Here is a 27,532-nt window from a genome sequence, read left to right as displayed (position 1 = left end):
ACGTGCATTGGCAGTGAGGTATCCTCGTGCTCAGATGTCGAAACAGCGTGGCTACGCGAACTCGTAACCAAACAGCATAGTTTCTTAAGTCAAATTACACCAGGGGTAAGATCTCCACGTTCATTTTACGAGCCCATGTCACTCGGGGGACGTGTTGTGTCCCCGCCATGTTCTCCATTGCAAGTACTTCTGTCTCTCTAATTGTGCGACTATGTACCTCATTTTACAGAAAGAGCTCACCCACACGATCCTGCTCCACCCTTCGTACTTCGGACCCTGCATACTCCAATTCTTGGAGTCCAAGCTGTGCGCAGACGTCAAAGGTACATGCTCAGGTCAATATGGCTACATTATCGCTGCAGTCTCGATCCTGGACACCGACAGAGGAATAGACATCGGCAGAAGTGAACAGGCTGAGTTTGTCACGCGTTTTCAAGCCGTCCAACGGAGAAGTTGTTGATGGCGTTGTGAATAACGCATGGGCTTCTTCGCTGACGTAGGACCCCTACAAGTTTTCGTATCACATCAGGTGCGTACGCTAGCCCGCGACGCAAAGTTGTCCCTCACGCTAATCATCAGCTTATACTCATATTTGCTAACATGAAATTTAACCTCATCTCTAAGCTTCTGTCATTTGCTTCAGATGACCATATCATCGAGAAAAATACGCGCGTGCGATTGAAGATCATCGGTACTCGTGTGGACGCCGCGGAAATTGCACGTTACCTGGCTTTTTTTTTTTCGTTCGCTTTGGCTCACCTGCTCGGTAGTTCGCTATAGGCACGATTAAGGAAGATCATCTGGGCGTGATTGATTAGATCAGAATAGTATGCGTGACTACTAACCTGCTATTGTTGTTACTCTCAGCCCTCGTTTGGTGATTCACTCGCACTCAGCTGGATGAAGGCGCGATTGTGCTGTGCCCTACATACATGTGAGGGTAGGCTACTGCACATCTTTGTAGTCGAAAACGAAGAAATAAAGACAAATGGAAACGAATAAATGAGAGGACGGAGCAATCTATATGAATAAGAACCCATATCAACTATGTAGAGGACTTCCGCTCAGGCTTGTTCCAACTTGCCGCATAAATAATGTATTTGTCTACACTCCCTAGGCGGGTGAGAGGTCACAAGGTTTGTGTTGAATCAGGGATGGTGTGGAAGGAATACTGGATGCAGCCTGGGAAACAAAGTCAACGACGAGAATGACGTCAGTCAGATAATAGCGACTCACGTCGCATGGAACGTTTGACATGGCTGCTTGTCCAATGAAGGTAGAGAGCACTGCACCTTGCGTGATGTCGTGTTCAACGTGAGGAGTACGGCTGTTCAGTCTGATGATAGGCGCAGAGATTTCTATAAGCAAGTGGACGGAGGTGAAGGACTCTCCTAAGCTCACGCGGCAAGGAAGGTATTAGTGTAGACTGTCAGGAAAAGTCGGGTAAGACGTAGTCAACAGGTGAGTTACTGAAGTCGACACCCTACCATCTGCGAGAACGATGTAGAGCGCTGACCATATAACTAGCAAACAGAGTGTGAGGTGAGAAGCGGCTTGCCACAGTTTTGTATACTACACATACAGGTGGTCCGTTGCAAAGAAAACTGTAGTGGATCATCAGTACTTCAGTGCTGCTGTGATTAATACAGCAACAAGCCCTGACTCACGAAATGGTGACAAGGACAGCATTTATGCTGTGCTCTACGGTCGGTCTGAATTCCAAGAACTCATGTTGCTTGGTTACCTTGTCACAAGCCCAGTTTCTGGCTGCTTGTAAGGAGCGATACAACAGCGATCCTAAGAAAAAGGAAACTACCTATCGACCATACAGTCAACTTATCCAGTAAATCGATAGTCCTAAATCGACCAGTCATCACAATCAGCGATCATTCTGACTACCGTACCTACCTCGATATCTTTGTCTTTGCGCGCTGTTTCCTCAGATGGAAAACAAGACCCGTTGTGATGATCAGATCACACATTGCACCACTAACCAAGGTCAAAATTGTTAGCCAGTACTGAGCATTCATGTTCCCTCCAATGATTGTCTATCGAGGGCTCTTGCTGCGTCGACGAGCGTGCCGACGAAACTGATCCCACCTAGGACGAAACATATCATGGAAAGCAGCCAACCTCGGAGAATCTGTAAAGACGGAATGCGAAGAAGAGCTGGTGGAATGAGCCGAGTTCTGTGTAAGAACATTGTTCGTCAGGTTTCGTACCTGCACAAGATAGCATATGAAAGGTGTGATAACCAGATTGGCTCCTCTCGAAGGGGTGAATATCGTGACTTCGTTAGGTTTTCCAAATGCAGTGACGGTCACTATCCATGTCCAGTAGATGACACAAACGATGTGCGCGAGAGTCAGCAACCTAGTTGGGGAATTGAAACCAATTCCACTATTGCTCATAGGCGAGGGCAAAGACGTGGACATACATGATGGTACCTACCTGCTAAACGTAGTCTCAAGAAACCAACATCATACAGTAGCGAACACTTACCAAAGTCTTAATGATCGTCGAGTCCGACGGGAATCGCCTATAGTATCCGAATGTCTGTATGACGGAGCAACCGAAGAGGCACGACGCTAGTGTTGTCCCAACCAGAGCTGGGCCAAGAGTCAACTCTGCATTAAAGCTACTGCTCGACATGAAAGGAGGACGAGGGTAACCGTGATCGAGGTGCAGACGTGGCACCTGCCGATCAGTCAAGGGTATTATATCATTCCCCATGGAAGCCATCCTTGCCAAGAAAGAGGTAAGCAGTGCTGCTCTACCTTGGGATATATTAGGAGGGCACCATATGTACCTATATCGTTTACATAGTCCCGCGGATGATGATTCGATGATCAAGCGACTTAACAGCAATGATGCCGATGAGGCTGTGGAAACGACCATCAAGGCACAAATATTTGCGTGTCGCAACACGCACAGGTTCAAGGTACTAGTTACGCCTTTCCTTCGACATATTTCTTCTGGGAACGCTTGCTCTATAGATGACTTTACTGAAGGCAGACGAAAATACTGGATGTTGTGGAAGGGCATAATCTGACACTAGGTATCATTACAAAGACTTACCACTGCCAAAATCTTTTGTCGTGTGAACTGATCCGCAGTGCACGTATTGCGGGTGCTAAGTGGAGCGATGTCTACGATGCTTCCTTCTTTTCCCCTCTAAACGCCAGTGTGAAGCTGTTTTGGCAGGCTTGCCAGCGACGGCGATGAGTGCGTACCAGCAGTTAGAGAGGCTGAGGCAGCCCTACTGACAGTTTGCTGGGGTGGTTACTTAAGATGCGAGACGGATCGAAATGGTATCTTACAGTGATACATACGCGGTCACTTTTGCGGGTGAAAGCCATGTCATAGGAGGGTATTATGGAAGTGGTATTCGTCGATGGAAGATTGAAGACGGACAACAAGAGGGTCCACCCATGTTCGGGAATGGGAGTATCTATTCTGTTGTCGTTGCTCAGGATGGCCGGTGGATTGTGACTGGAGACCGCGCGGGGAACGCAACCATCTGGAACGCAGCCACCCATGAAAAGGTGCGCGAGCTCACAGAACACAGTAGCTCTGTATTCGGGGTCGACATCTCTAGCGACAGCACCAAAATTGCCACTGCGGACCACCAAAACGCCCAGATATTCAGTTTCTCTTCCGGTATCCGACTCCTTCCTCCCCTCCGGCACATTCTGGTTAATGGTGTCAGGTTCTCCCCGGACGGTAATCGATTTGCTACTGTCTCGCATAATGAAGGTTTCCGTGTCTACAGCACTCACAATGGTGATGTCTTGTTCGAATCAGGTCAAAACGGTTCAGTCAGTTCAAGTCCGGTCGCTCCGTTGGCTTGGTCGTCTGATGGCCAGCAGCTGTTCGTCGCGAACAAAGGAAAAATCACCTGTTTGGACCTTTCCAAGTCGCTGGCTTCAGAGTGGTCGATCCATGACAACCAACACAGGATATCTATAGCATTTAACGACAGATTCATTGCATGTACTGCAGGTTCATCGGTTTCACTATGGGATTGTGTGTCCCGCAAGCAGATCAGTGCCATTATCACACACACCGCAGAGGTCAAATGCATCGCTTTCTCACCAAGTGGGCGGTATCTCGCATGTGGAAATGGCTGGAATATCACAATCCACAATCTCGGGGATGTCCTTGCTTTCGACCCTGCTGTAAGTTTACATCTACCTATGAACGTCGCATCACTAACAATCAATACGTTGCGTAATGCTTTAATGGATTACTAAAGGAACTCCACGCTTCTCAGCTTCCACTCGTACAAATGAGTGACGAGACCCTCAAATCATGGACACAGGTTAACCTGACCAACATCGAGGCGCCGCTGTCAGAGGAGATCGCAAGTGCTTCAAGTCCCAGCCACCACGTCCTAGCAAACCGCGCTCTCATACGAGTGCGTTTGAATCATCCGGCACTTGCCATAGAGGACGCCAAGGAGGTCAGCCTGCTTTCTTGCTTCCCCATGCACATGTTCGCTCACGCGTGCATTTCAAGTCCCTCCGTGTTCAGTCATCGCCTATCGGCCATATTGCGATGGCAGTTGCTCTACCTGGCCAGGGTGATCGAGGGGGAGCGCTGCGCACATTCGATCCCGCCTTTCACGATTGTGAGCCGCGCGATAACAGATTTCTCTTATTACTGAAGGTGTGTGAGATGGTCTAGATTTTTCCCAGGATTTATCTATGTTCCGCTCAGTCGATACTTGTGTTCGAATCCGGAAATCAAGAAGAGGCGATAACGCGTGTGGAGGACCTTGCTACGAGAGCGAACAATAACAGCGATGATGAGGCCACTTACCTTTACACCCAGGCGTGTGGTCTGCATGTGCAGACATGTGAGTGTTCCTGCTGACACACTCCGCAGGTCCTTGGAGTTATGTGCATGAAGGCAGGAGATTACAAGCGTACAATACCATTGATCGAGCATGCGAAACGCTTAGCCCCCAAGGACAAACAATGCCCGCCGCTGGTGACGATCTCGCTCGTAAGTACTCTACCGTCGCTAGCTACTAATCTAAACCCCTATGAAGATATTTGGGTGGAATTTCAATGGATTGGATATCATTGCTCAGCAGCATCTGTGTGAAACCTTCTTTACTGAACAACGTACCACCGAAGCCATGGATATTCTGTTCAACATCATCAGGACATCAGACGAGGAGACCCTCAGGAGCGAGCCAACTGCTGACTGGATCGCAGGTCCGTATTTTAGCCGCCAGTCTGGTTGACTGCATGTTAGTGACCGCCGTCAGATTTCACCAAAAGGTGTGCCACGACACTTGAGCAAGTTGGCGATGAAGCTTTTGGATTTGCTGCATCATCTCCCAGTCCTACAAGTCCCGCAGGTCTGTTTATCAAGCGGAGCAGAGCTCGAGCGGCAAAAGGATTGTGGGAGGATGCACTACAGGATGCCAATATGGTACGCATAGCGTTCGTCTATAAGCTGGTCCCCTACAGTTTCCGCATAGGCAGTGAAAGTAGACTCCTTCAACCCTTGGGGCCACGAAACGAAGTACCTGGTTCTTCATGGAGCAAAACGGTATGACGACGCGATTGATGCTTTCAAGTCTATGCTGCAGGTAATTGAACAATCTCATGACTTTTCAATCAAGCGTATGCACCTCCTGTATGAACCTCATATTTACAAATGACGGTTTTACAGAACTGCGCAAAAACTATGTTTCTCCATCTGAGGCGATCGCGGTTATCGATTGTATTGTTCGCGAGACCCTCAAAAATTGTCCCCTTGTCGTCATCCATGTCGCCTCTGGTTGCCTTTGCGACGTTCCTGAGCGGATCCGTATCTTCAAGGCTGATCCATCATTCAAAGAGCTTGTTTCATCCATGACGACAGACATAGACAACGAACGGATCCGACGAGTTATTACAGGTTTTTTTGGATACGTAATGTTTTCGCACGCATGGCAAGGGAACGAGCCGTCATTCGAGGATGTCAACGTAGTCAAATCCGTATGGAACCTTTCGGACGAGCCCTTGAATAAGAAATTGCGCAAATTCTGCGAGGAGACACGCAGACTTGGTTACAATTGGGCATGGTCAGATACCTGTTGTATCGACAAGTCCACAAGTTCCGTCCTTAATCAATCTCTTACATCCATGTACAAATGGTATGCGAGTTCGGCAGCCACACTCGTATTCCTCGCTGGTGTGGCCCACCCGTCTAAGCCCGGGGACCTTACCGGTAGTTTATGGATGACCCGCGCATGGACTTTACAAGAACTTCTCTCACCGAAGGTCATCTTTTTCTATGACTGCGAATGGAAACCATACCTCGGTAATATTGTCCCGAACCACAAGGAATCTCCAGAGATCATGCAGGAGCTAGCAGATGCTATCAAGATTCCCCGCGGAACCATCATCACATTCTCTCCAGACGATCTTGGGGTGCACGAGAAACTTCGTCTGGCTTCGACCCGCAATGCGACGGTCGAGGAGGATGCTGCATATTCTCTCATCGGCATATTCAAGTCTGATATCAGGCCTCACTACGGTGAAGGAGCCGACGCTATTGGACACCTCCTGGAGGAGATTGTGGCTCGAACTGGCGAGGTAACGGTGCTTGCATGGTCAGGGAAGTCATCGTCATACAACAGTTGTCTCCCAGCTTCCATTTCCGTTTATAGCCAAATTGCTTACAACCCTCCGCCTCTCGAAGGGGAAGAAATGGAAAAGTGCATCAACGAATTACGTGGCAGGCTGACCCGGCACCACGCGCGGATTATATACAATAACATCAATCGTCTTTCCCCCGCCCGCTTTGCAACCCGACGTCTACACCTTCCATGCGTCGTCTTCTCTGTGAAAAGTCTCGAGAACCCATGTAATGGCAATGAGAAGCTTTATCGTGCCAGGGTATCGGGACTTGAAAATGTAGAGTTCACGACCGCAGATGATCTTCCACTACACGAAGCAAAGAAATTCGTCTTCGTGAATCCATGGATTCATCATATCCGAGGTCCGAGTAATGGGGTTACTTGGGGAGATGGCTCGGAGTCTGATACTAACTCTGACGCGGATGAAGTTGCGTCATTACCCACTGTGCCCATGCCCCCGGTGGACAGCTACACCCGCGCACTAGCGATGATTGCCCGCCTCGGACAGCCATTCAACGCGTTGCTTCTCGTACAACAGTCGAATAGAACGTACAAGAGGGTTGCTACCGGGAGCGAAATTGTCGTCCCGGGGCCTGGAACTAACATCACCCCCAAGAACATTCGGGCGAAAGTCTTGGAAATCCTGTGACACGCATATGGGGGTTTGAACTGAGTCAGACTGGTCTGCCTTTCATCCTTTATCTCGATCGCTTTTCATTTCGTGCTGTTCTCGTTAGTTGAGCGCTCATAATTGCTACCTACTTATTTATGTAATACTTGGGGCTGCGTTGGAGAATGCTCATATTCATGTGCCATGAATGACGACAGTCTCAATAACTCCATCTATTACCACTTGTACTATGCATACATCCTTTGCCATTTACAAGATCCTCAACCCTGTTCATGTGAGTAATTCTCGTGCGGTATCACGAATTCGATGAAATGGCTTCCTGGGGGTTTTCGGAGTGCCCCCAGAAAGCTCTTCCGTTCCGATTTCAACGTCACAGTCGTCCTCATTATAGCCCTACCGACATTGTTCATCTTGGCGTAGCATCATCCGTGTAGTGAAAGCTTGACCCTCCGACGAGGAATCGCGATCCCCACACGCACCCCATATTTATCTCCCTTACTATCATCTGTCGCGCCGTTCCTCCAAGCTATGATGACATCCAAAGTTCTTCCGGAAGTCAGAATATGCCGTCGAGAGAAGACGAAAGTACGGAAGATGGCGATTAGGGCGACTCGCACGGGACGAGATATAACAGCGAATGCGAAGATAAAGGAGGGGGAAGAGGTTTGCGGTGCGAAGACCAGGACTACAAGAGCGACGACGCGATCCAGGACCTGATGATTTTTACATGTCAGCTAATTTGTATTGTTACAACACGCGACCAGGGATATCTTTTGTCCGAGTTATAGATCATTAATAGGTTTGTGTCGTCCCAAGAATGGCATGAAAAAAAAAAGTACTGGATGCATCCTACGAAGCGAAGTCAACGGAAACCACCATATGGTTGTCCACTGTCAGATAGTAGTGACTCACGTCGCAAGGAACGTTTGACATGACTACCTGTACAGCGAACGCGGACAGTACTATACCTTGCGTGATGTGGTTGCTCACGTACAACTGGTCCGTTGCAAAGATAACTATGGTGGGCCATCAACGCTGAATAGTGACAAGAATTGCGATTATGCTGTGCTCTGTGAATCAGTCTGACTTGCGGGCCATTTGTGTTGCTGGTTACCTTGTCACGAGCTTAGTTTCTGGTTGCTCGTAAGGGACAGTGGTACAGCCATGGTTCTAAGGAAGGGAAGACCCACATGTCGACCATAAGGTCAGCTTACCCAGTAACTCGACGGTCCCAACACAAGTATATCAGTATGCAATATTCGGATCCTGGTGGGAGGAAGTGAAAGGTAGACGGGGTCAACGAGTGTGAGGATATAATGGGATCGAGTGCGGGGCAGTGGATGTGCTGCGAAAATTTTCCGGGTTGGATGATTGCATGTACTAATATGTCAATACATCACCTTCTTCGACATGCTTTCGCCAACCTGCCCTATGTAGACGAATACACCAGATCTTGTGGAGCTCATGGATCATTATAATGACCCGTACAGCCAAATCCGCGTCGTTTTTCCTGGTCCTAAACCTTCGTAGCTAGGTGAACAAACAGAGATGGAGAGATGAAGATACAGGTTAAGAGATCAAGAAGATGAAAAGGGCAAAGGTGAGTAGAAAAGCGTAGATCACAAAGGAGAATGCGATCTAGTGTGTGGGGGGAAGGCCGCCGAACACTATGCTCTGGAATCGAGCGAGCGTGCCGAGACGCCGAGATGCCGAGACTGCACATGCACAGAGCGGAAGTCACGTGACTGCGAGACCGAGAGATTGAGGGTGGAAGAGGTCACGTGACCCGGTCGAGGGAGGGATCGAAACGGAAGAGTGCGTGGAAACAAGCGGCGTGGCCTTCTGAGCGTGTAAGAGCGGGCGAGTGGAAGAGAGGAGGAGAGGCCACAGGTCCGACCATAACAGAGCTAAGCTCACAACGGAAGTGGCCTCGAGACACCCCACACACTGGAGTTAAGCACAGGAGCGATCAGAATAGGATTCCTAGCAAACATATACAGAACAATGGTACTAGGAACAGGGAGCATCAAGAACGGGAAGGTACTGTATGGAGATTGGTACGACAAGCGAAATTGTCCATGATTGAATCGAGAGAAAGTAAACGGGTGGAGTCAGCAGATGAAGAAATGAAGAGAGGAAGTATGCTATTGATTTGACGCCAGTAATCTAAAAAGGCCTGCAATTTCCATCTTCCTTGAGTGGCGACCATGTCAGGAGGCACTCCCTGAAGTAAGAGTTCTGTAGCCCCCCCGATGCAAAAGGCGTGACCAGGCATATCGGGGAAGCCAGCAGAAACCCAAATCTGATTGCAACGGTTGAGAAACCAGGCGTGGGTCATGGGAGACCAACCGGAAGATGTACAAAATGCGAAGAGAGGAGCATCCGATGGAATGCTGAGACTGCCTGTGCAATGGTTCAATAAGGCTAGAAGGGGACAGGTGTGGTGATCACGAGAAGTGACAGAAATGTCCGTGCCAAGAGAGAGGGTGGTCTTATACCAGGGGATGTGGAAAGTAGAGTGACACATACCATTGTCTAACGAAGAGATGGAAAGAGGGAGGATTTGCCAGGAGACATGTTTAGATGGGTCAAAAACGTTCTGGGAGGGAATGAGAAGTTTGCCAAGGCGACAGCAAGACCAAAACGCTACCGAGGCAAGAGCCCAAACAGACACATCAAAAGTGTTGGCCAGATCCAAACGATCGTGAAGAATGCAGAGAGTCTCAATGGTAACAGGAGGGCGTTTGTCACGTTTGGAAGATGGGGGGACAAGTTTAGTGAAGCCTCTGCGAACATGGCAAAGCATGTCATCTCTGTACCAAGGGGCGCCGTTAACAATATGCCAAAAATGGAGGCTGGCAAGCCAGTTATTAAGCATCTTTTCTGAGGTGTGTCCAGCATGATGTGCAGAAAAGAGGGAAATGATCTCAGGTGAGGCTGGCATACGGGACTCCTCCGGGAGAGTGAGTAAGTCACAGAATTGAGTAAAACGGAGAAGACCCGCTCCATAGTTGGAATGGGTGCTATGGTCTAAGGATTGAAGCATGACTTGAAAAAGGCGGAAGACTGATTGTTGGGGAAAAAGGCTCTCGAGGGAGGACAAGAAATCAGCACCGTGGGGGGAAGACCAACATATGAGACAGTCACTGGCAACAATGTGTGGATGCCATGGGGAGGGTTGGATGGAGGAGCCAGGACGAGGTCGACGGGGAGTTTTGGAATGGATGGTGCTTAAAGAGGAAGCGACCATGTGATGAGAGAGGGAGTCGGCATTAGCATAAAAGGCAGAGGCAGCAGCATTGGGGTCGATGTCTGAAAGGAACTCTTCAAGAGGAGAAGGGAGGACCATGCTGAAAGGAGGAAGTGATGGAGGAGTGGAGTGAAGGAGGGTCAGGGATGCACGTAGAAATAGAGGGAAGGATGCCACAGGAAATTGGATCTGCCAAGTTGTTGGCAGATGAAACATAAGAGAAAAGAAAGTGAAGCCGTGCCTTGTGGGACAAGAGAGCCGAGCGGCGGATGGCTAGATTGGTCATGTAATTGCGACAATGACCCTTTTCGAAAGCAGCAATTGCACCTTGATTGTCACTGTGTATTAAGATGTCTGAGTGGGAGAAGCCACGGTTAATTACCAATTGGATGGCAAGTTCGATAGTGACAGCTTCAAGCCAACCAATATCATGGTGTGAGTCTCACCAATGAGTAGCCAGGGGCCAGGCCATCCACGAGTCACCAAAGATGATACCGATTCTGAAATCAGTAGACATGTCGACCCAAATTTGCAGATCCAAGGGAGAAGAACGAGGTGAAATTGAACGTGGGGGTTGGGGGGAGCTAAGAAGATTGAGCCACCAGGAAAGATTGGAAACAACTGAAGGGTGGATGAAGCGAGGTTTAAACTCATCAGGGAATTCAGAGATCCAGTGATACAAAGGGGAGATGAACAAGCAAGCATGAGGGAAGACAAAGGAAATGTGGTTTAGAGTACCAGCTATCTTCTTGGTGTCACACTTGAATATGCAAGAATTGCGAGAAGAGAGAAAGGTGGATAAACGGAAGGTGTATTTGCAATGCTTTGACTCTAGGAGCGTAACTGATTTGTGAGGGATGTCCCATAGGAATCTGAGATACTCTACGGTATCACCAAAAGGCTGGCCTTTTTCTTTATGCCAAGGAATGCCTAAGGGAGTGATAATGGCTTTGGCATGTTCAAGATCATAATTGTAGTGATAAACTTCACCATCACAGATGCCTAGAAAGGGACCAGAAGGAGAAGGAGAGTGAAAAAGATTGAAATCGTCGACCCATTTGATAGATGGGCCTACGCCGTGAGCATCCCAAATATCTATGACTGCATCTGCGACTTCACCTTGGAGACTGGAGGCGGGAGAAAGTCCAAAAGGAAGAACATGATCTAAAAAGAATTGATCATCAAACATGACAACCAAGAAGCACTTGTGATTGGGGAGAATAGGGATACCACGGTAAGCAGCTTCAATGTCAAGGGAAGCAGCTTGTGTGCCCGGTGGGGCACGAGCGATCTAAATGAATGAATGAGAACAGGGAGTCATGAATGAGAGGAGCGATAGAAAGTGGGGGGCAAATGATGAATGTGTCATTGAAAGGCAGCCCAGGGAAGAAGAGAGATGGAGGGGAAGTGTGCCTTCAAACCATCAGGAAGGACCCAGAGAGGGGACGATCCTTCAGGCAAAGTGCATCCACACCCAGAACTCCAAAGAGAGAAGAGGAGGGGAATGAGAGTGAAACTAACCAGAGAAGCAGCAAGTTCAGCTGAACCCCATCTAGTGGGAAACTCATCTGGATCAATTTGGTCATTGACTGAAAGACCAGGAGTGCCTTTGTGGGAAAGGTTCCGACAGACATGAATCTTAGAAGGAGAACCTTCGACACCAGGTTTGACAACAATCTGGAAAGGTGACAATCTAAAGGGACCAATCTTGTGAAAAAGTTCGGCAGAAGAGAAGGGTCCAGAGAAACAACCAAGAGAAAGCTCTTCATGAATATAAGTGCAGATGGTGTCATGAAATTCAGCAATATTACAGTGGTTGGATGGGGTGTAAGAATGGGTAAGGGGAGGCAGATTGCCAATGGGGAAGCTGTGGGTGAGTTTGAAAGGCAAATCTGGATATTGATCAAATAATTTACATGCATGGAGGAAGGAGTTGAATGCAAGTGCTGAATAGGGTGTGATGATGTGAGAGAAATCTGGATCCAAGTCATAGGGAGATGAGAGAATGCAAGGACAGCCAGAGAAGATGAAATGAGGAGGAAAAATGTCAGCTGGACATAGAAAGGGTAAGGGAGTGTGGAATTTAGGCTGACTTGTGATTAGAGGCACCGTGGTCTTGGGAACCACAAGCAGCACAGAGATGTTGGTCAGGATGGTTGTTGCAACAGGGCTTCCTGGCGAGCTGATAGAAGAAACACAGTGGGGAATTGTTGTTGCGACGGACAAGCTTTCCATCTTGAGATTTTGCAAATGTTTGTTGACCTTTCTGCATAGTCTCTTTGTTGCAGGATGAGTATTTGTGGCCTGATCTGAGGCAGATGATGCAAGTGGGAGAGTGTTGCTGACCATTCCGAAAGGAATCATCAGGGGAGTCATTATGAACTTTGTGGTCATAAGGCGAAAAACAGTGTCCATGAGAAGACTTGTCTGTGGGGACAGTGGGGGCAGGAGGGGCTTGGAGGACGCTGACTTGTGTGTGGAGATATTTATTTTTGTATTCCTCAGTGGTGAGGAAGAAGTCAGGGTCAGATGCTGCAGTGGAGCGAACGTCCATGTCGAACTGAAGGATGGCTGGGAAGCGCTCGTGGAACTTATGAATGTGCATGAGAAAGTGAAAGTGGCAGGACCACATGTGCTTTGCAATGAGACCCTCTTGAGTGCCAATCCAATTGATATAGTGCTCCCAGGCTGAATGCCAGTCCAAAGGGAGCATCTCCTCTTCAGGAGGAAATTGGGTGATGTCAAGAATATGAACGTTCTGACCGTTCTGGTGAACCTTGACCGTTTTAACAGCAAGAGGTTGGTTCTGTAATTTATGTAGAGCGTCATAGGAAAAAAGGGTTAAAGGTACATGGAAGCCGGCATCAGCGAGGTTGTTAATAAGTTTGGGGATGGGAAGGCACGTGCTGTCCAGAGAGAAAATGGGAGCATTGTCCAAAAGGTCAAACAGGAGAGCACATTGAACCTTGAACCAATGAGTTGAGGTTGGGGAGTTGCAGTGGTTCTCAAGCAAAGAGTCTAGTGCAAGCTGGTCTGAGGGGGGAAGCAGCATATATGTGGCCAAAATTTGCTGGGAGGGGTTACCAGCATTGCTAGTGGGCATAACCACTGAAGAAGGTGGGGGCTGAGTGGTATTAGCGGACGAAACAGGAGGAGCGGGGACTGAAATGGTGGGGTTGGCAGGGGTAGATGAGATTGGAACAGCTGTGACTACCAGAGCAGAGGTGGGAGCAGACTGTATGCCAAGACCAGCTGGGACTGCGGGAGTGAAGGGGATACCAGCAGGGGGGCCAGACATGATGTAGAGCGAAGAACTGAGGAGTATATGCGCAAGAACGATGAATGCTTGGATGAGAGACGACGAAGGTCGAAGACGAGAGAGGCGAGAGACAGGGGAAGTAATCTAAGTCTGAACGCGTCTTAGATTACATAATGTTCACGTGATCGCTACGAAGGCCCTCTTGACTGCGTCCAAGATCGCAGGCTCACTAGTTAGCAGTAAACGTCCAGAATATGATACTGTAGTGAGATAGGTCACGTGCACTGATCCGATGATATCAATAGCTGAACGAGCTTGTCTTTTCTTCCTCTGAACTCCAAGACCAGCTGCATTGGCGGGCTTGCCAGTGACGACGATGGGTACGTACCAGCATTCACTGGAGAGGCTGAGACCACCCTATTGACAACTTGCTCGGGTTAAGATCCGAAAAATATTGAAATCGCATCTCCGGGCACTCCATCCAATGCAGTATATGCGATCACCTTTGCGGGGAAAGTCAGGTGGTGGCAGGATATCGCACAGGTGGAATTCGTCGATGGCAGGTTAAAGATGGACAAAAACAGGGTCCAACCTTGGAGTTCCCTGTACCAGTCCAAGCCATTACCTTTTCTCGAGATGGCCGGTGGATGGTGACCGCAGACTCGGAGGATAATGTGATCGTCTGGAATGCGACTACTCATAAAAAAGTGCACAAGATCACAGAACGTTGCGGCGGCGTATGGGGGATTGATATCTCTCGAGCGACAGTACTAAAATGTTGACTGCGGATCGCACCACTGCTCGGATGCTCAGCATCACTTCCGGTGCCCGATTGCTTCCTCCTCTGATACACGATTGGGTTCTTAGTGTCAAGTTCTCCCCAGACGGCAGTCAGTTCGCTGCCGCCACGCAAAATCAAGGCTTCAGCGTCTACAGCACCGATGATGGCGGTATTTTGTACAATTCAGGTCCTATGGATTTCACCCCAGGATGGCTGTCCACTTCGTTGGCTTGGTCATCCGAAGGTCAGCAATTGTTCGTCGCGAGCAAAGGCAAAATCACTTGTTTCGACCTTTGCAACTTCTTCATCTTCAGAATGGCCGGTCCATGGAACTGGACGCTGGGTGTCTATTACATCCAACGGTAGATTTGTCGTGTGCCCCGCGAACTCATCCGTTTCAATATGGGACTGCACATCTCACAAGCAGATCGGCAGCATTATCCCTCACACTGCAGAGGTCACAGGCGTTGCACTCTCACCAAGTGGGGAGTATCTCGCATGCGGGTTATTTAGCGGGAAAATCATAATTCACAATCTCAGAGATGTCCTTCCCCCTGAGTATTTTAACTGGCATAATGTAAGTGTTCATCTACTCACGAAACTTGCATTGCCAACAACTATCTCGCTACGTAACGATTTAATTTGTCAAAAAATTCATGCTTCTCAGCTTCCACTTGTACAAGTGAGTGAAGAGACCGTCAAACAATGGATACAGGGCGACACGACGAAGACCGAAAGGTTGCTCTCAGCAGAGATTACAAGCGCTTCAATTCCTGGATATTATGTACTAGCAAACCGCTCGCTTATAAGATCGCGTTTGAAACGCCCGTTGCCTGCAATGGAGGATGCCAAGGAGGTTAGTCTGCTCTAGGCTCACTACTCGCTGCGAATGTTCACTCATGTGCGTCCGAAGTCCCTCCAGGTTCAGCCATCGCCTATCGCCCATATTGCGATGGCGGTTGCTCTGCTTGGCCTTGGTGATCTTGATGGTGCACTATGGACATTCGACCTTGCCTTTCATGTCTGTGAGCTGCACGACATCAGATTTCTCTTACTACTGAAGGTACGCCACGTAATCTAGGTCGTTACCACAATAACTTTACTGTACATTCCACCCAGGCGATCCTTGTGTTCGAATCCGGAAATCGAGAAAAGACGATAACACGCGTAGAGTACTTTGCAACGAGTGCAAACGATGACAACGATAACGAGGCCACTTATCTTTACACCCAGGCATGTGCTCCGGGCGATCCAAACTTGTAAGTATCACTTCTGACACACTCCGCAGGTCCTTGCAGTAATGTACATGAAGAACGGAGATTACGGACGTGCGATACCACTGATCGAGCGTGCGAGGAGCCTAGCCCCCAAGGACAAACAGTGTCCCCCCTTAGTGACGATTTCGCTCGTAGGTCTTTCTACCCTTACTATCTATTAGTCTAATCCTCCATGAAGATTTTTGGGTGGAGTTTCAATGAACCAGACATCGTTGCTCAGCAACAGTTGTGCGAAACCCTCTATTCTGAAGAACGTGCAGCCGAAGCTGTTGAGATTCTCCTCAACATCATAGGGACATCAGACGACGAGATCCTGAGGAGCAAGTCAACTGCAGACTGGATCACAGGTCCGCTTTGTAGCTGCCAGTGTGGTTGATGTCCACGTTAATGTCTGCCATCAGATTGCACCAAAAAATGCGTTACGACGGTTGAACATGTTGGCGATAATGCTTCGGGATCTGCTGCGCTGTCTATTGGTCCTCAAAGTCCCGCAGGTCTGTTTATCAGGCGGAGCAAAACTCGAGCGGCGAACGGATTGTGGGAGGATGCGCTGCAGGATGCAAACATGGTATGCATGGTTTCATCGTACAAGCCGGTTCCCTACAGTTTTCACATAGGCAGTGAAAATGGAGCCCTCCAACCCTTTGGGCTACAAGACGAAGCACATGGCGCTTCATGGGGCGAAACGGTATGGCGAAGCGATCGATGCTTTCAAGTCTATGCTGCAGGTGATTGAACAGTCTAATGACCTTGCAATCAGACGTATGTATCTCCTGTATGGATATCATACCCACAAATGACGGCTGCGCAGAACTACGAAAGAACTACATTTCTCCATCTGAGACGATCAGGGTTATTGATCTTACCGTTCGCGATATCCTCAAAAACTGTCCCCTCGTCGTCATCCATGTCACCTCCGGTTGCCTTTGTGATGGTCTTCAGTGGATGCGTATCTTCAAGGCTGACCCGTTATTCAGAGAGCTTGTTTCATCCATGATGTCTTACTCGCCTCCGTCCAACCTCGTTACTTTAATGTGCCTCAGCCTAGACAAGGCTCAAGAACGTTCAGAAGTACCTTCCATATGGAGAGTGGGAAGAGAACACTCTGTATTCTCTCAGAGGCTTCCCTGTTGATCTACTGAGGCCATAGCCTGGCACGATTGTGAGTACCACGGCACGGGAGTGTGGATAATGCTTGCTCCTATGCTACTTCATACCGTGTGCGTCGCGAGTGCCACCGGGATAGGAACTTCACATGCTGCGCATCGGATATGATCCATATCGACCCTAGATGGCTTCGACGCATTCTGGGGCACTAAGTCAGTGTCTGGTTAGCTAGGCCTTATTTTGTTTGACATAGGCGTCCACCTCGAAGTTAGACTGGATTTAGATATAGATAAGATCTCTAGAATCTGAGTTGACACATTTCCAACTCCGCAGTATAGGGGCGGACCGCGGTCTCATTTTGCCAACCTCAAGTACCATCCACGATATTAGAGTCTACAGTGGGCAAACTTGTGCAACGCTAGTATTACGCTCTTTTCTCCTGTAGGATCGCGTCATGCATTTCAACCCTCTATTCTAAGCTCCTGTCAAGGTCCGGTCCCCGCAAAATGCAAGCCCGGTTGGTGACCTAATTTTCGTCGCACATTACTGGTCCCCAAAGACTTGGGTACCTCGCACTGGTTCTGGTCATCTGGTTGTGCTTCACTGACTAGAAGCTATGCATTTCATTGGTACACAGGGGACATTCCATCAGAGCGCATTCTGTTCGCGTCGTGTTCGCGTCCGTTCCCGTCTACAGTTGCCGTGCAGGACCACTCGATGAACCAAGTGACCTCCCCGCTCATGGATATTTCTCCGGTCATGCCTCTGATAAATTATATAGGGGTCTCAGAGTGACGAAACCTCTCAGCATTCTGATCCTGTGGGAGGGGTGTCAATTGATTATCTTCACGTGAAACAACGTGCAAAGACGGCTCTTTTTGTGTTCCCCGCATGACGTGAAAGCGACTTTCCGGTCTCTATTTGAAAACGTGCATCGTGATGGAGAACGCGCCGACATTGTTCCGACTATGGGACCACCTATTTAAAGGGGATGAACTTCGGTGCACTCTCTACAACGCCCACTTCACCACCTTACCAGAGCTCAACTCAACCCTTCTTTCCAATGCCTTTCGCAGGTGACCCATTGGCCCACTACGGCCAAAGGATTATCGAAGATTATCATGCCTCTCTCACTGCCAAGCTCCCCAAGCTTGACTCCAATAAGACCGGTTTCTTTGACATTTCAGATGAGACACTGCGCTTTTTCCCCAACCAAAAGGTCGGAATCTTGGGCGCTGGTGTCGGTGGCCTTTATACTGCGTTGATGCTGGACTCTCTGGATATCGAGTACGAGATCCTAGAGGCTTCAGACCGCATTGGTGGCCGTCTCTCCACGTACAAATTTCCAGGGGGACAGAAGTACGATTACTTTGTGCGCCTTTCATCTCTTAGGTGTGCGCAATGGTATGATACTAATCTTGCCTCGTCATTTAGGATGCTGGAGCTATGCGTTACCCCCTTCCGAAAAAGGATGAACAGGGACGGTACAAGAATGGGGTTATGAAGCGCCTGGCCGAGTTGATCATCTATCCTCCGTTAAACGAAGGTTCAGATCGCCTCGAGGACAAGCTTATTCCTTACTACTTCAATGCTCGCGAAGGTCCCAACTTGAAACCGGGCTTCTACTACTACAATGGTGTCCGCGAACGAATCTCTGACAAACCTGGACCTTTCCGTGCTGAACAGCTCGGCGTCTCTGCTAGCTATATCAAAGCAGGTCCAGATGCTATCCACAGCGACGTCAATGGCCCGTTTGCCAGGATGCTCATTGAAGATATGGAGCAGGGAACGAAGGACGGTTGGCGGGTTCTGATGGCAAATGACAAGTATTCCGTCCGCGCATACATGTCATTCAAGTACATCTCCAGTGCTGACCTCGGCCTTGCTCCTCAACATCTTTCCAATGATGTGATCAACTGGTGCGAGTCTCGCGAAGACAGTACCAAGGCGTTTGACCACGGATTGTCGGAGGACGTCTTTGACGCATTGGCATTTGACGTGGTCGGTGGTTCAGACTTCGGTGACGTTGATTGGAGGTGTTTCGAGTGAGTTCAATACGCTAATTTGTCTCCTGATTTAATAATCCACCAAACACGGCACAGTGGCGGCTCAGAAGGGCTGTCGAACAAGATGGCAGAAGTTATCGGTAAAAAGGGGAACCGCATCCAGCTCGGCAAGCGAGTTACGGGCATAAATCAAAGTCATGACCTAGTTATCACTGTTCCCTCCGATTTTCCAAAGCACAAGCTTCCTCCTGGAGTGATCGAATTGGAGAATGACACTGGCACCGGAGCCGTTGTTGCCAGTGTGTCCGAGATCGTTGGCCGGCCAAGGCCATCGAAGAAAATCCTCATCCGGAAGGCTGGTGTCGCGATCACAGTCCACGAAGAATCTGCGCCTCGCGTCTATTCCCATGTTATATCTACCCTCCCTCTTACCGTGCTTCGCACGATAGATATGACAGATGCAGGGTTGAACGTCAGGCAGAAGAATGCTCTGCGTCAGTTGGAGTACGGTCCTTCCGTCAAGATTGCTATTCGCTTTAAAGAGCCATGGTGGACCACCAAGCTAGGCATCGTTGGTGGGCAATCATTCACGGATCTTCCTATTCGTACCATTGTCTACCCGTCCTACGGCGTCGACTCTGATACCCCGTCCACGGTACTTATTGCAAGCTATTCCTGGACCAGTGACGCGGAGCGTCTCGGAACTCTTGCAGGGCCGGACAAGGTTGGAGTGCTGAAGGGGCTTGTGCTTCGTAACCTTGCAGAGGCACACGGTGATCCAATTACATACGAATTCCTGCGAGAGCAATTCGTTGACATTCATGTCAAGGATTGGGCCCGTGATGCATATTCAATGGGTGAGACTGAATACGGTTCAACTTAATATTTTGCTGATAACGAGTCTAGGGGCTTATGCATTCTTCGGTCCCGGTGACTTCAGAGATATGTATACCTCCCTAACTTACCCTGCGGCGAACAAACGTCTGCACTTCGCGGGTGAAGCGCTAAGCACTCGTCATGCGTGAGTAGTATTAGGGACTGAGTATGAGCTCTGATGGCTCACCGTGTCACGTAGATGGGTTGTCGGTGCTCTTGACAGTGCCTGGAGAGCTGTACACGAATATCTTAGCATCACAAGGCAAGACGATAAGATGAAGAGATTCAATGAACTGTGGGGCGAAAATGTGGAGTGGGCGAGTCCCCCAGGACAATTCAACGATGACCAGGCCAATTTACTTCACGAGCACCTGGGGCTGGTTCATCAAGCTATTCTTGCTGGAGAGATTCAACATTCCGGTTAGTAACAACGCGATGAGGGGGAACGTTAAGTGACTGTTCTGTTTTAACCAAGCACTGTAAGTCGTACCGCATGTAGTTGTGGCGTCCGTATCCCGTGTAACATGTAACATCTACCACCGAGTACTGTTGATTGACATGAATGATTGCCTTTCTTGGAGTAATGGAACAGGGACTGATCTTCTGGGCTGGAAGAAGTCTATTAGAATACCAAACAACCTGCGCCTCCATTTGAGCCACTTAACGCGAGAAAATAGCAGTATTTTGTACCTGCATGTGCCGGTTCGACACCCTCTTTTTGATGACCCCGATGACACCTAGCTCAGAGTGCCAAGGTCGCCTTCACGCAAGACCCATTATAATTTGACAAGACAACGCGACACAGGCATAACGCATTTCTTCCCCAAGTTCGGCTATTGCATAAAAGCTCCAGCGGATGTTGTTTTGCGTTTGTTGCAGTGTAACGCTCACCGGATGACGGTCTTCGTGGCGGTGGACCCGTCGTGATGCATAGCTGATGAGTATCCGAGTACGATTCAGAGACTCGTTTCTTTGTCGTCGCCACCTGATGTCATGACCGCGGAATATGGCAACTGACCCCGTCCCTTTGCGAGTAAAAGGACAGCAACTTCCGCCATCGAGGGTTTATGGCAAATTTATGATGCCTAACCTCCAAAAGTTCACACCGGCCTCTCGTTCTCTAACATGGGCGTTCGTGTGGACACAATTCACCTGAGAATTCGGGGGGGATTAACGTTCAGTACGAGGAAACAGTGAGTCAATGAACGACCCTGTCGCTCGAGGGGGCTCCCCCCAATTGAACAGAGCTGGTGGAGTCTCACGATAACTCTGTGAGTACTACCTTTTCTTAAGAGTTAGGTTCCTAGTTTCGAGTATGTCCTCTGGTAAGTCATTCCTACTCGATCAAGGGCTGACAGGCTACTGTTGTCTTTCGCAAGAGGAACAGGAGATTTGTCCAAATTGTATATAATACATGGTGGGGAATTTGTCCTCGCTAGCAGCTCGGTCAGATCCATGTCTTACTATCGGAAGGAAGGCTGTCGCTCATGACTACTGCTCATAGTGCTGATACAAATATGCCAAAGGTAAGCATTCCTTTCAACCCACAGCGGCCCTCGGTGGTGTGTTACAGTGGTACAGACGCATGCCTACGGAGTGCGCTAGGATTGTTTACAACACAACGCTTACCCGATCACCTTCACCACATTATTAGCCGCGGAGCCTCTCCGACCAAGATGGCCTCGCGATCGAGCCCCGATCAGGAAAATAACACTGTATTATTTTTGACTTTTTGTGACTAATGTGACTTTTTGGGAAGGAATCTACTATCATTACCCATGTCCTGCAGGCATGGCTGCACTTTTCTTGCTGATTTTGGTCTTGTTCAAACCACCTAATTCATAGCTTTCAGTAGATACCACATACATTCAAATTGATGGAGGTTCCAAAGAGATATTGTGATTTTTCTCTCAGACAGTGTGCATCACACCAATGGCTCAATATCTCTGAATTTTCAGACATTTTCTAGTCTTCTTGGCTTAGATATATCATCACTTAGTTATCTCAATAGATTCTGTTCTCTTTTCATTCTTTAAAATGCTGTATATGGTCAAAAAAAGTACAGATAGTAGGTTCCTTCCCAAAAAGTCACAAATAGTCACAATAGTCACAAAAAAGTCAAAAACAGTAAAGTGATAATTTCCTGATGGAGGAAGGTGTGGCCATGCTCAGCCTCTGGGTAGGCTTCAAGGAAGCAACACTCATCTGACTTGAAGCTGAGTGGCAGAGTGCAAAGAGGTGAAAGAGAGCAAAGCCCCCAAAAAAGAAAAGAAAAGACAGCAGGTGAGGGGTGAGGCATGAGTGAGTTAGCAGACCCTGAGAGCCACTTACATGTCAATGAACTCATGTGCAATGATGGACCTCTGGCTATGCTTTGCAGCAAGCTTGTGATTTTGATGCTGATACCAGTTGGATGGCCAATCCTTCAGTGGGACTGTGAGACCATGATTGGGATTGCCATAGAGCCAGTGAGTGATGATGTCATGCCAGGACTCACTCCTTGGATGTTGTGAGCCATCTGAACACTGAAGTGGTGTTCCTTCCCAAAAAGTCACAAATAGTCACAATAGTCACAAAAAAGTCAAAAAAAGTCACAAAAAGGTCAAAAATAGTAAAGTGTTAATTTCCTGATGCCAGGAACAGGGTCAGAACTTGTTGTGTGGCATCCAGCTCTCTCACTGCATATCCAGCAGTGATTATAATTCAACTATGGAATGGCCATGAGACACCAAGTGAATATTTGGTTACATATCTGGACTATGTTCCATATGTTCTGTTTGTCCTGGTGGCAATCCACTACATGCTTATGTAATGCCTTTTTCACCCACATCACAGGATGAATCACCTTGTTTACAAGGTCACTGCACCCTGAAAATTGAGACACTTATTTTGACATCTGTGCATATGCCCCAACAACAAGTCTGTGGCAAATCCCACCAGCCACATAGCCTTGTAGTGAGCATCAATGATTGCAAGGCAAGCCAATGACTGATGATGGACATTATGTATCATAGTAGTTTAGTGTATGGTGCACATCATCATGTCTGAGCATGTAAATGTTTGTATACAGCTCCTGATGCCTTCATCATTTGCCACCACTGCTTCATCCTTTCATCCATTTTATCCAAATGCTCATCTTCATTCCTTAAATATTCACTGGGATGCTGTGTGAAGAGCTGCTGTCACACACCAAAGGTGTTGTGGACATGGTTGCAGCTGACTCTGCCTAACTTGTTGATGATGTGGGTCAAAGTGTGGTTCAGTGGTGGAAACCAACCAAAACCAACACAAAAGACAATAAGAGTGAGTGGTGGTGTGCTTATGTGGTACCTAGATGGTCACATAATGTACCTACTTTGTACTGTATCATATGACCAAACAAGGTTGACAATTGGCCATGTTGCACAGACCAGCTAAAGTCAAGCCCACCTCTGAGTTGTCATTGTGTCACACAGCATAGCCATGATCATTGGATGTCACCATACTGCACAGTGTGGCTGAGGGGTTACTACTATATACATCTTGCCTGGATAATCCTGGCATAGATTCTGGCAAGTTGGGAAAGGTCTGGTACTAACCTGGTCTGGGCTCACTGGCATGAGCCCAGCATGTGTCATCAATTGCCAGTGGGTCAGAAGGCATTCCACTGTAATTCTATTGGGTTGGTATGAATGCCAGGCTAATTCCAGTAAGCTGGGACAAATGCCAGGATAATGCCAATAAGCCAGGAAACATACCAGTCTTATGCTAGTGGGCTGGTACAGATGCCAAGGTGGTGATGGTCAGTTGGCATGGATGCTAAGCTAATTCCAGTTGGCCAGTATGGATGACAGCCACCACACTATTTCCAGTGGGTCAAAAGGCATATCAATGTACATCCATTGGGCTGGTATGAGTTATGGCCACTTCTAGTATGCTGGGACACATACTGGCCTTATGCAAGTGGGCCATGACAGGTGCCTGGATTATGGCAGGTAGTTGGAATATATGGCTAGCCAGCTTTCATGCTGGTATTAGTAAGCTGGGACCCATACTGGTATAGTGCAAATATGCTGGAATAGAGGATAAGCTGGTGGTGGTTTGTGGGCATGGATGCTCATCTAATTCCAGGTGGGCCAGATGGATCACAGCCTCCAGGATATTTCCAGTGGATCAGAAAGCATGCTAGTGGGATTCTATTGGGCTGGTATGACTTCCTGACATTTCCAGTTAGCTGGGTCAGATCCCATGTTATTGCCAGTGAGCCAGGATATCTACCAGGCTGAATCTAGGGGACTGGCAGGGGGCCAAGGCTGGTGACAGTTGGTTGGCATCAATTCCTAACTAACTCCAGTTGGCCAGGATGGATCACAAACTCCAGGCTATTTGCAGTGGTTCAGAAGGCATTCCAGTGGGATGGTATTGGGCCAGTATATGTTCCAGCCAAATCCAATCAGCTGGGTTAAATTCCCAGTTGACAATGATGACCCAGGATACCTACTGGCCACCATATAGTGGGCTGGCACAGGTCCAGGGCTGGTGGCAGTTGTTTGGCATCAATTCTGAACCAACTCCAGTTGGCCAGGATGGATGACACCCCCCAGGCTATTTACAGTGGGTCAGAAGGCACTCCAGTGGGATTCTATTGGGCTGGTATATGTTCTGGCCAAGTCCAGTCAGCTGGGCCAAATTCCCAGTCAATGACTGTAACCCAGGACACATACTGGCCTTATGCTAGGGGACTGGGACAGATGCCCATCCTATGGTGGTTGATTGGCATGGATGCCCAGTTAAGGCTGCTTAATGTTACCAGTGTAGATGATGGGCTAGTCTTTTGGCATCCTCTGGCAAATGCATGAGCCATACAAATAGTGTCCCATATATATTGGCTTGGCTGGGAAGCTATTGCCTATAGGGCTTATATATCAGTGGCCCATGTAATAAGGCTTGGCTGGACCTGCAGTGTTCCATTTGGAATGGTGGGAGCATATTTCAGTGTGCCATGCCCATTGGCCTCAGCCCAAATAGGAGTGCCCATGTACTATGGAGGGCTTATAGTCCATTGTACCATGTCCTTGGGGTGGGCCCAGATATTATGATCCTGTAGGACAGGCTGGACAAATACTCCAGTGTTTCATGGTGTATGGGAGGCCCATGATACAGTGTCCCATCTGTCTTGAGTCAGCCCATGTATCATGATCACCAATCCATGTGGTCTGGCACATATGCCATGGTCTCATGCACAACAAGCAAGCCAATCTCTCAGTGTGCCATCTGACTGGATTTGGCCCAAGTTGAAGTGTTCTGCCAATTACAGGCCAGCCATAGTCAATATTTGGGGAGAGGTATATGGAAAATAACTTGGCTCAGGATGGGATATAATATCTATAGAACTACCTTTACATGGACCCCTATTGGATAAGTGTAGGTTATATAGAATGTCCCACCAGACCTGCAGGCATCAACCAAGTCTGGACATTCTGAACTCTCATACAATCCCCATGGGGTATCCCTATCCAATTGTGTGTGTTGTTCCTCATGTAGTAGGCAAAGCAACATCAGTTCCCACCCACAGAACTAACCCCATGTTGAAGAGGCCAGCCAGAAAATGCAACTACAGTGCCAGGGTTGTAAAGGAACTGAAGGCCAAGTGTGGGGATGTCCAATACAAAATCTTCATAATCACCAACCATGACCAGCATGTCATACCAATCAGACTGTGAGTGTGGGTCCTGGTGAAAGGGTGTGGTCCAGTTAGAGATTATGGAGACATTAGTAAAAACTGATGGCCAGTGCTGCAAGGCATCCTGCATATCTCAGTTATGCTGACTTGACCATGTGTCCAATGACTGCATGGCTTGCCTTCCAGCATCATACAGGCCTGGGTGCATAATTGAAAGTGCACCAGAGAGGATGGCAGCCAGGAGGTAAGACTGCTGGGACCATTCATGACCAGCATCATCATCTGTAGGTCAGCAGAAACTGATGGGGCAAAGTTCAGGGTCTGGATGCCACTTGAGAGACATACCCCTGAGGTAATATAACCATACCATGTGCCCCTGTTGGTACCTGGCCAGGGAAAACTCCAGGCACCCTGGTGACCATGAAGTGTGATTGAAAGATTCAGCATTTTTATGCCAGGAGCCAATTGTCATACTCTTGGACATTGCATGGTGAAGGGGGTCCAGAGTGGCAAGCATGTGTGTCTGCAGGGATGCCTGAATAATATAGAGTGTAAAGGAAATGTTCAAACTGACTTGCAAATCATTGGTGATGGTGCCAGGAAGGTACCACAATGCAAGGTATCACCAGTACCAAGGATTACTGTAGGTTCATCCACAAAGCTGGTGAGAGTTGATGGATGTGCTGCCAGGTGGCCTGCCTCCTGGGTTTCATCAACCCCCAATTCCATAGCTGAAAGGTGCTCAGAAAGCCAGATCAGATTGATGCCACTTTGCTCTGCAATACAATTTACATTTGATTTTACATACAGCCAGGACATCAGCTTACTTCTATTATTGTATGCTGCATGCATGCTGGCCACTATCTGATTCATAGTGACAATGCTGTGTGTTGGAATGTGGAGTGGAGGATCTGGTTTGGGGGCATTCAGTCCTGGGAAGGTTTGACTGGAGAATTCCTGGTGCATATGGTGTGTAATATCCTGGGTGGCACTGTGATTTATTGCCATTGAGAATGGAAGATGATATAGTGAGCATGGTGTTAATGATGGGTTATCTGGTAGCTGTAGTGTGTAGTATGGAACCATGGCTATGTATGCCAGTGTTTTCCAGACTGTAGTGAAGCTGCCATGGTTACATGGCATTGGTAAATGACCATTCTGGCCTTCAAAAACAGGTGCCACTATGGTGGCATAGTACCTCTGGCTTCCACATATTATTCCAGTGTGGTACAGGTACCAAGATAGAGGTGATAGATGGTGAGTTCTGCTATGGCTCTGGTGCTAGCTACACTTCCTACCACACCAGTTCCATTTCATGGTGTTCATGTTCCTCTATACACCATGCCAAAGCATTAGATGATGGACCAGGGCCTTTCAACCTAATTTTGTACTCCACAGCCATTGAGAAAATACAATGTTCTGCTACAGGTCTGGCACTAGCTACACTTCCTACCATGCCAGTCATATTTCAGCATGTGGACCTTTCATTATGCACTGTCCACAAGCATTGGACAATAGCCTGGGGCCTTTCCAACTAATTGCCTATTCCACAGCCATTGAGAAAATGCAATGCTGCCTTTCCCAGTACTGATGCAGCAGTGCCAGTAATGCATAGATACACTATGGTCTCATCATTGGTCTTGTACAGATTGATATCCAGCCACTTGGCTCATGACAACTGCTGTGCCAGGATAGGCCACTTGCTATTCTGGCCTCCTGGGATGTGATTATTGATGATCTCTTATCTTGTGGTCATCACATGTGTCAGCCACACTATGTAATAACATTTGCACCCAATCCAACTCTACTCTGAATCACCATGGATGTCAGGACTGCTAATCTATCCTACCTCTCCATGATAATCCAATACATCAGTGTCTGATGTAGACAGGTTCACATATACTTTGCAGCAGGCCAACAACCCAAGTGCAATCGACTGCCAGATGACTGGTATTGGCAGGTTCAGGTGGAAACAGTGAGTTTGTCAAAATGGATGCTGGTTCACTGTGTCATGGACATTTCCACAGCATATATTGAAGCAGGCCC

At 48.3% G+C, this 27,532-nt stretch overlaps 9 protein-coding genes across 9 annotated transcripts; 5 read left to right on the top strand and 4 right to left on the bottom strand.

Moving 5' to 3' along the window:
- Nucleotides 1-284: 284 nt before the first annotated feature.
- F5J12DRAFT_878593 (uncharacterized protein) lies at nucleotides 285-896 on the top strand (the record flags this gene model as incomplete). Its single annotated transcript, XM_051747135.1, has 3 exons — nucleotides 285-529; nucleotides 625-717; nucleotides 771-896. Coding segments are annotated over exons 1-3 (188 nt in total), but the record flags the coding sequence as incomplete, so codon positions are not given.
- Nucleotides 897-1,113: 217 nt separating this feature from the next.
- On the bottom strand, nucleotides 1,114-2,652 carry F5J12DRAFT_951089 (uncharacterized protein; the record flags this gene model as incomplete). The annotated part of the gene is made up of 8 exons (XM_051749803.1): nucleotides 1,114-1,182; nucleotides 1,237-1,327; nucleotides 1,402-1,426; nucleotides 1,488-1,523; nucleotides 1,583-1,604; nucleotides 2,223-2,373; nucleotides 2,438-2,451; nucleotides 2,503-2,652. 8 exons carry the CDS (start codon nucleotides 2,650-2,652, stop codon nucleotides 1,114-1,116), a joined length of 558 nt encoding a protein of 185 aa, XP_051594039.1.
- A 779-nt stretch (nucleotides 2,653-3,431) lies between these two features.
- F5J12DRAFT_916980 (uncharacterized protein) lies at nucleotides 3,432-7,286 on the top strand (the record flags this gene model as incomplete). Its single annotated transcript, XM_051749197.1, has 9 exons — nucleotides 3,432-4,178; nucleotides 4,256-4,462; nucleotides 4,519-4,668; nucleotides 4,720-4,848; nucleotides 4,888-5,007; nucleotides 5,054-5,222; nucleotides 5,276-5,442; nucleotides 5,492-5,636; nucleotides 5,686-7,286. The coding sequence occupies 9 exons, from the start codon at nucleotides 3,432-3,434 to the stop codon at nucleotides 7,284-7,286; spliced, it is 3,435 nt and encodes a 1,144-aa protein (XP_051594038.1).
- A 5,330-nt stretch (nucleotides 7,287-12,616) lies between these two features.
- On the bottom strand, nucleotides 12,617-12,844 carry F5J12DRAFT_704230 (uncharacterized protein; the record flags this gene model as incomplete). Its single annotated transcript, XM_051740547.1, has 1 exon — nucleotides 12,617-12,844. A coding segment is annotated over one exon (228 nt), but the record flags the coding sequence as incomplete, so codon positions are not given.
- A 210-nt stretch (nucleotides 12,845-13,054) lies between these two features.
- Nucleotides 13,055-13,958, bottom strand: F5J12DRAFT_750749 (uncharacterized protein; the record flags this gene model as incomplete). The annotated part of the gene is made up of 1 exon (XM_051742104.1): nucleotides 13,055-13,958. A coding segment is annotated over exon 1 (762 nt), but the record flags the coding sequence as incomplete, so codon positions are not given.
- Nucleotides 13,959-15,721: 1,763 nt separating this feature from the next.
- On the top strand, nucleotides 15,722-16,990 carry F5J12DRAFT_261555 (uncharacterized protein). The gene is made up of 7 exons (XM_051738647.1): nucleotides 15,722-15,791; nucleotides 15,847-15,966; nucleotides 16,014-16,182; nucleotides 16,237-16,403; nucleotides 16,453-16,597; nucleotides 16,647-16,763; nucleotides 16,813-16,990. Coding segments are annotated over exons 2-7 (708 nt in total). The 5' UTR covers nucleotides 15,722-15,791; nucleotides 15,847-15,858; the 3' UTR covers nucleotides 16,815-16,990.
- A 961-nt stretch (nucleotides 16,991-17,951) lies between these two features.
- On the top strand, nucleotides 17,952-20,417 carry F5J12DRAFT_750746 (uncharacterized protein). Its single transcript, XM_051742103.1, has 5 exons — nucleotides 17,952-18,314; nucleotides 18,377-18,987; nucleotides 19,045-19,805; nucleotides 19,855-19,969; nucleotides 20,024-20,417. The coding sequence occupies exons 1-5, from the start codon at nucleotides 18,006-18,008 to the stop codon at nucleotides 20,247-20,249; spliced, it is 2,022 nt and encodes a 673-aa protein (XP_051594034.1). The 5' UTR covers nucleotides 17,952-18,005; the 3' UTR covers nucleotides 20,250-20,417.
- A 3,305-nt stretch (nucleotides 20,418-23,722) lies between these two features.
- On the top strand, nucleotides 23,723-24,662 carry F5J12DRAFT_788485 (uncharacterized protein; the record flags this gene model as incomplete). Its single annotated transcript, XM_051743728.1, has 4 exons — nucleotides 23,723-23,840; nucleotides 23,935-24,063; nucleotides 24,166-24,264; nucleotides 24,319-24,662. 4 exons carry the CDS (start codon nucleotides 23,723-23,725, stop codon nucleotides 24,660-24,662), a joined length of 690 nt encoding a protein of 229 aa, XP_051594033.1.
- A 526-nt stretch (nucleotides 24,663-25,188) lies between these two features.
- Nucleotides 25,189-26,452, bottom strand: F5J12DRAFT_788484 (uncharacterized protein; the record flags this gene model as incomplete). Its single annotated transcript, XM_051743727.1, has 6 exons — nucleotides 25,189-25,338; nucleotides 25,386-25,585; nucleotides 25,634-25,768; nucleotides 25,832-26,021; nucleotides 26,129-26,262; nucleotides 26,314-26,452. The coding sequence occupies 6 exons, from the start codon at nucleotides 26,450-26,452 to the stop codon at nucleotides 25,189-25,191; spliced, it is 948 nt and encodes a 315-aa protein (XP_051594032.1).
- Between the last annotated feature and the right edge of the window lie 1,080 nt (nucleotides 26,453-27,532).

This window comes from Pisolithus orientalis (genome assembly GCF_024613125.1).
Source record: "Pisolithus orientalis strain OTSU chromosome Unknown F5J12scaffold_251, whole genome shotgun sequence".
Classification (NCBI taxonomy): domain Eukaryota; kingdom Fungi; phylum Basidiomycota; class Agaricomycetes; order Boletales; family Pisolithaceae; genus Pisolithus; species Pisolithus orientalis.
Note: the sequence above shows the minus strand (reverse complement) of the source record. Positions and strands in the feature narration are given on the sequence as shown.

What these genes read in the sequence shown, in the direction of transcription:
- F5J12DRAFT_261555 (XM_051738647.1), top strand. Translation starts at nt 15,859, where the DNA reads ATGTACATGAAGAACGGAGATTACGGACGTGCGATACCACTGATCGAG. An exon ending in CGCTGCAGGATGCAAACATG is followed by an intron (nt 16,404 to 16,452) that starts GTATGCATGGTT and finishes GTTTTCACATAG; the next exon opens with GCAGTGAAAATGGAGCCCTC. An exon ending in TAATGACCTTGCAATCAGAC is followed by an intron (nt 16,598 to 16,646) that starts GTATGTATCTCC and finishes ACGGCTGCGCAG; the next exon opens with AACTACGAAAGAACTACATT.
- F5J12DRAFT_750746 (XM_051742103.1), top strand. Translation starts at nt 18,006, where the DNA reads ATGCCTTTCGCAGGTGACCCATTGGCCCACTACGGCCAAAGGATTATC. An exon ending in GTTGATTGGAGGTGTTTCGA is followed by an intron (nt 18,988 to 19,044) that starts GTGAGTTCAATA and finishes AACACGGCACAG; the next exon opens with TGGCGGCTCAGAAGGGCTGT. An exon ending in CCGTGATGCATATTCAATGG is followed by an intron (nt 19,806 to 19,854) that starts GTGAGACTGAAT and finishes TAACGAGTCTAG; the next exon opens with GGGCTTATGCATTCTTCGGT.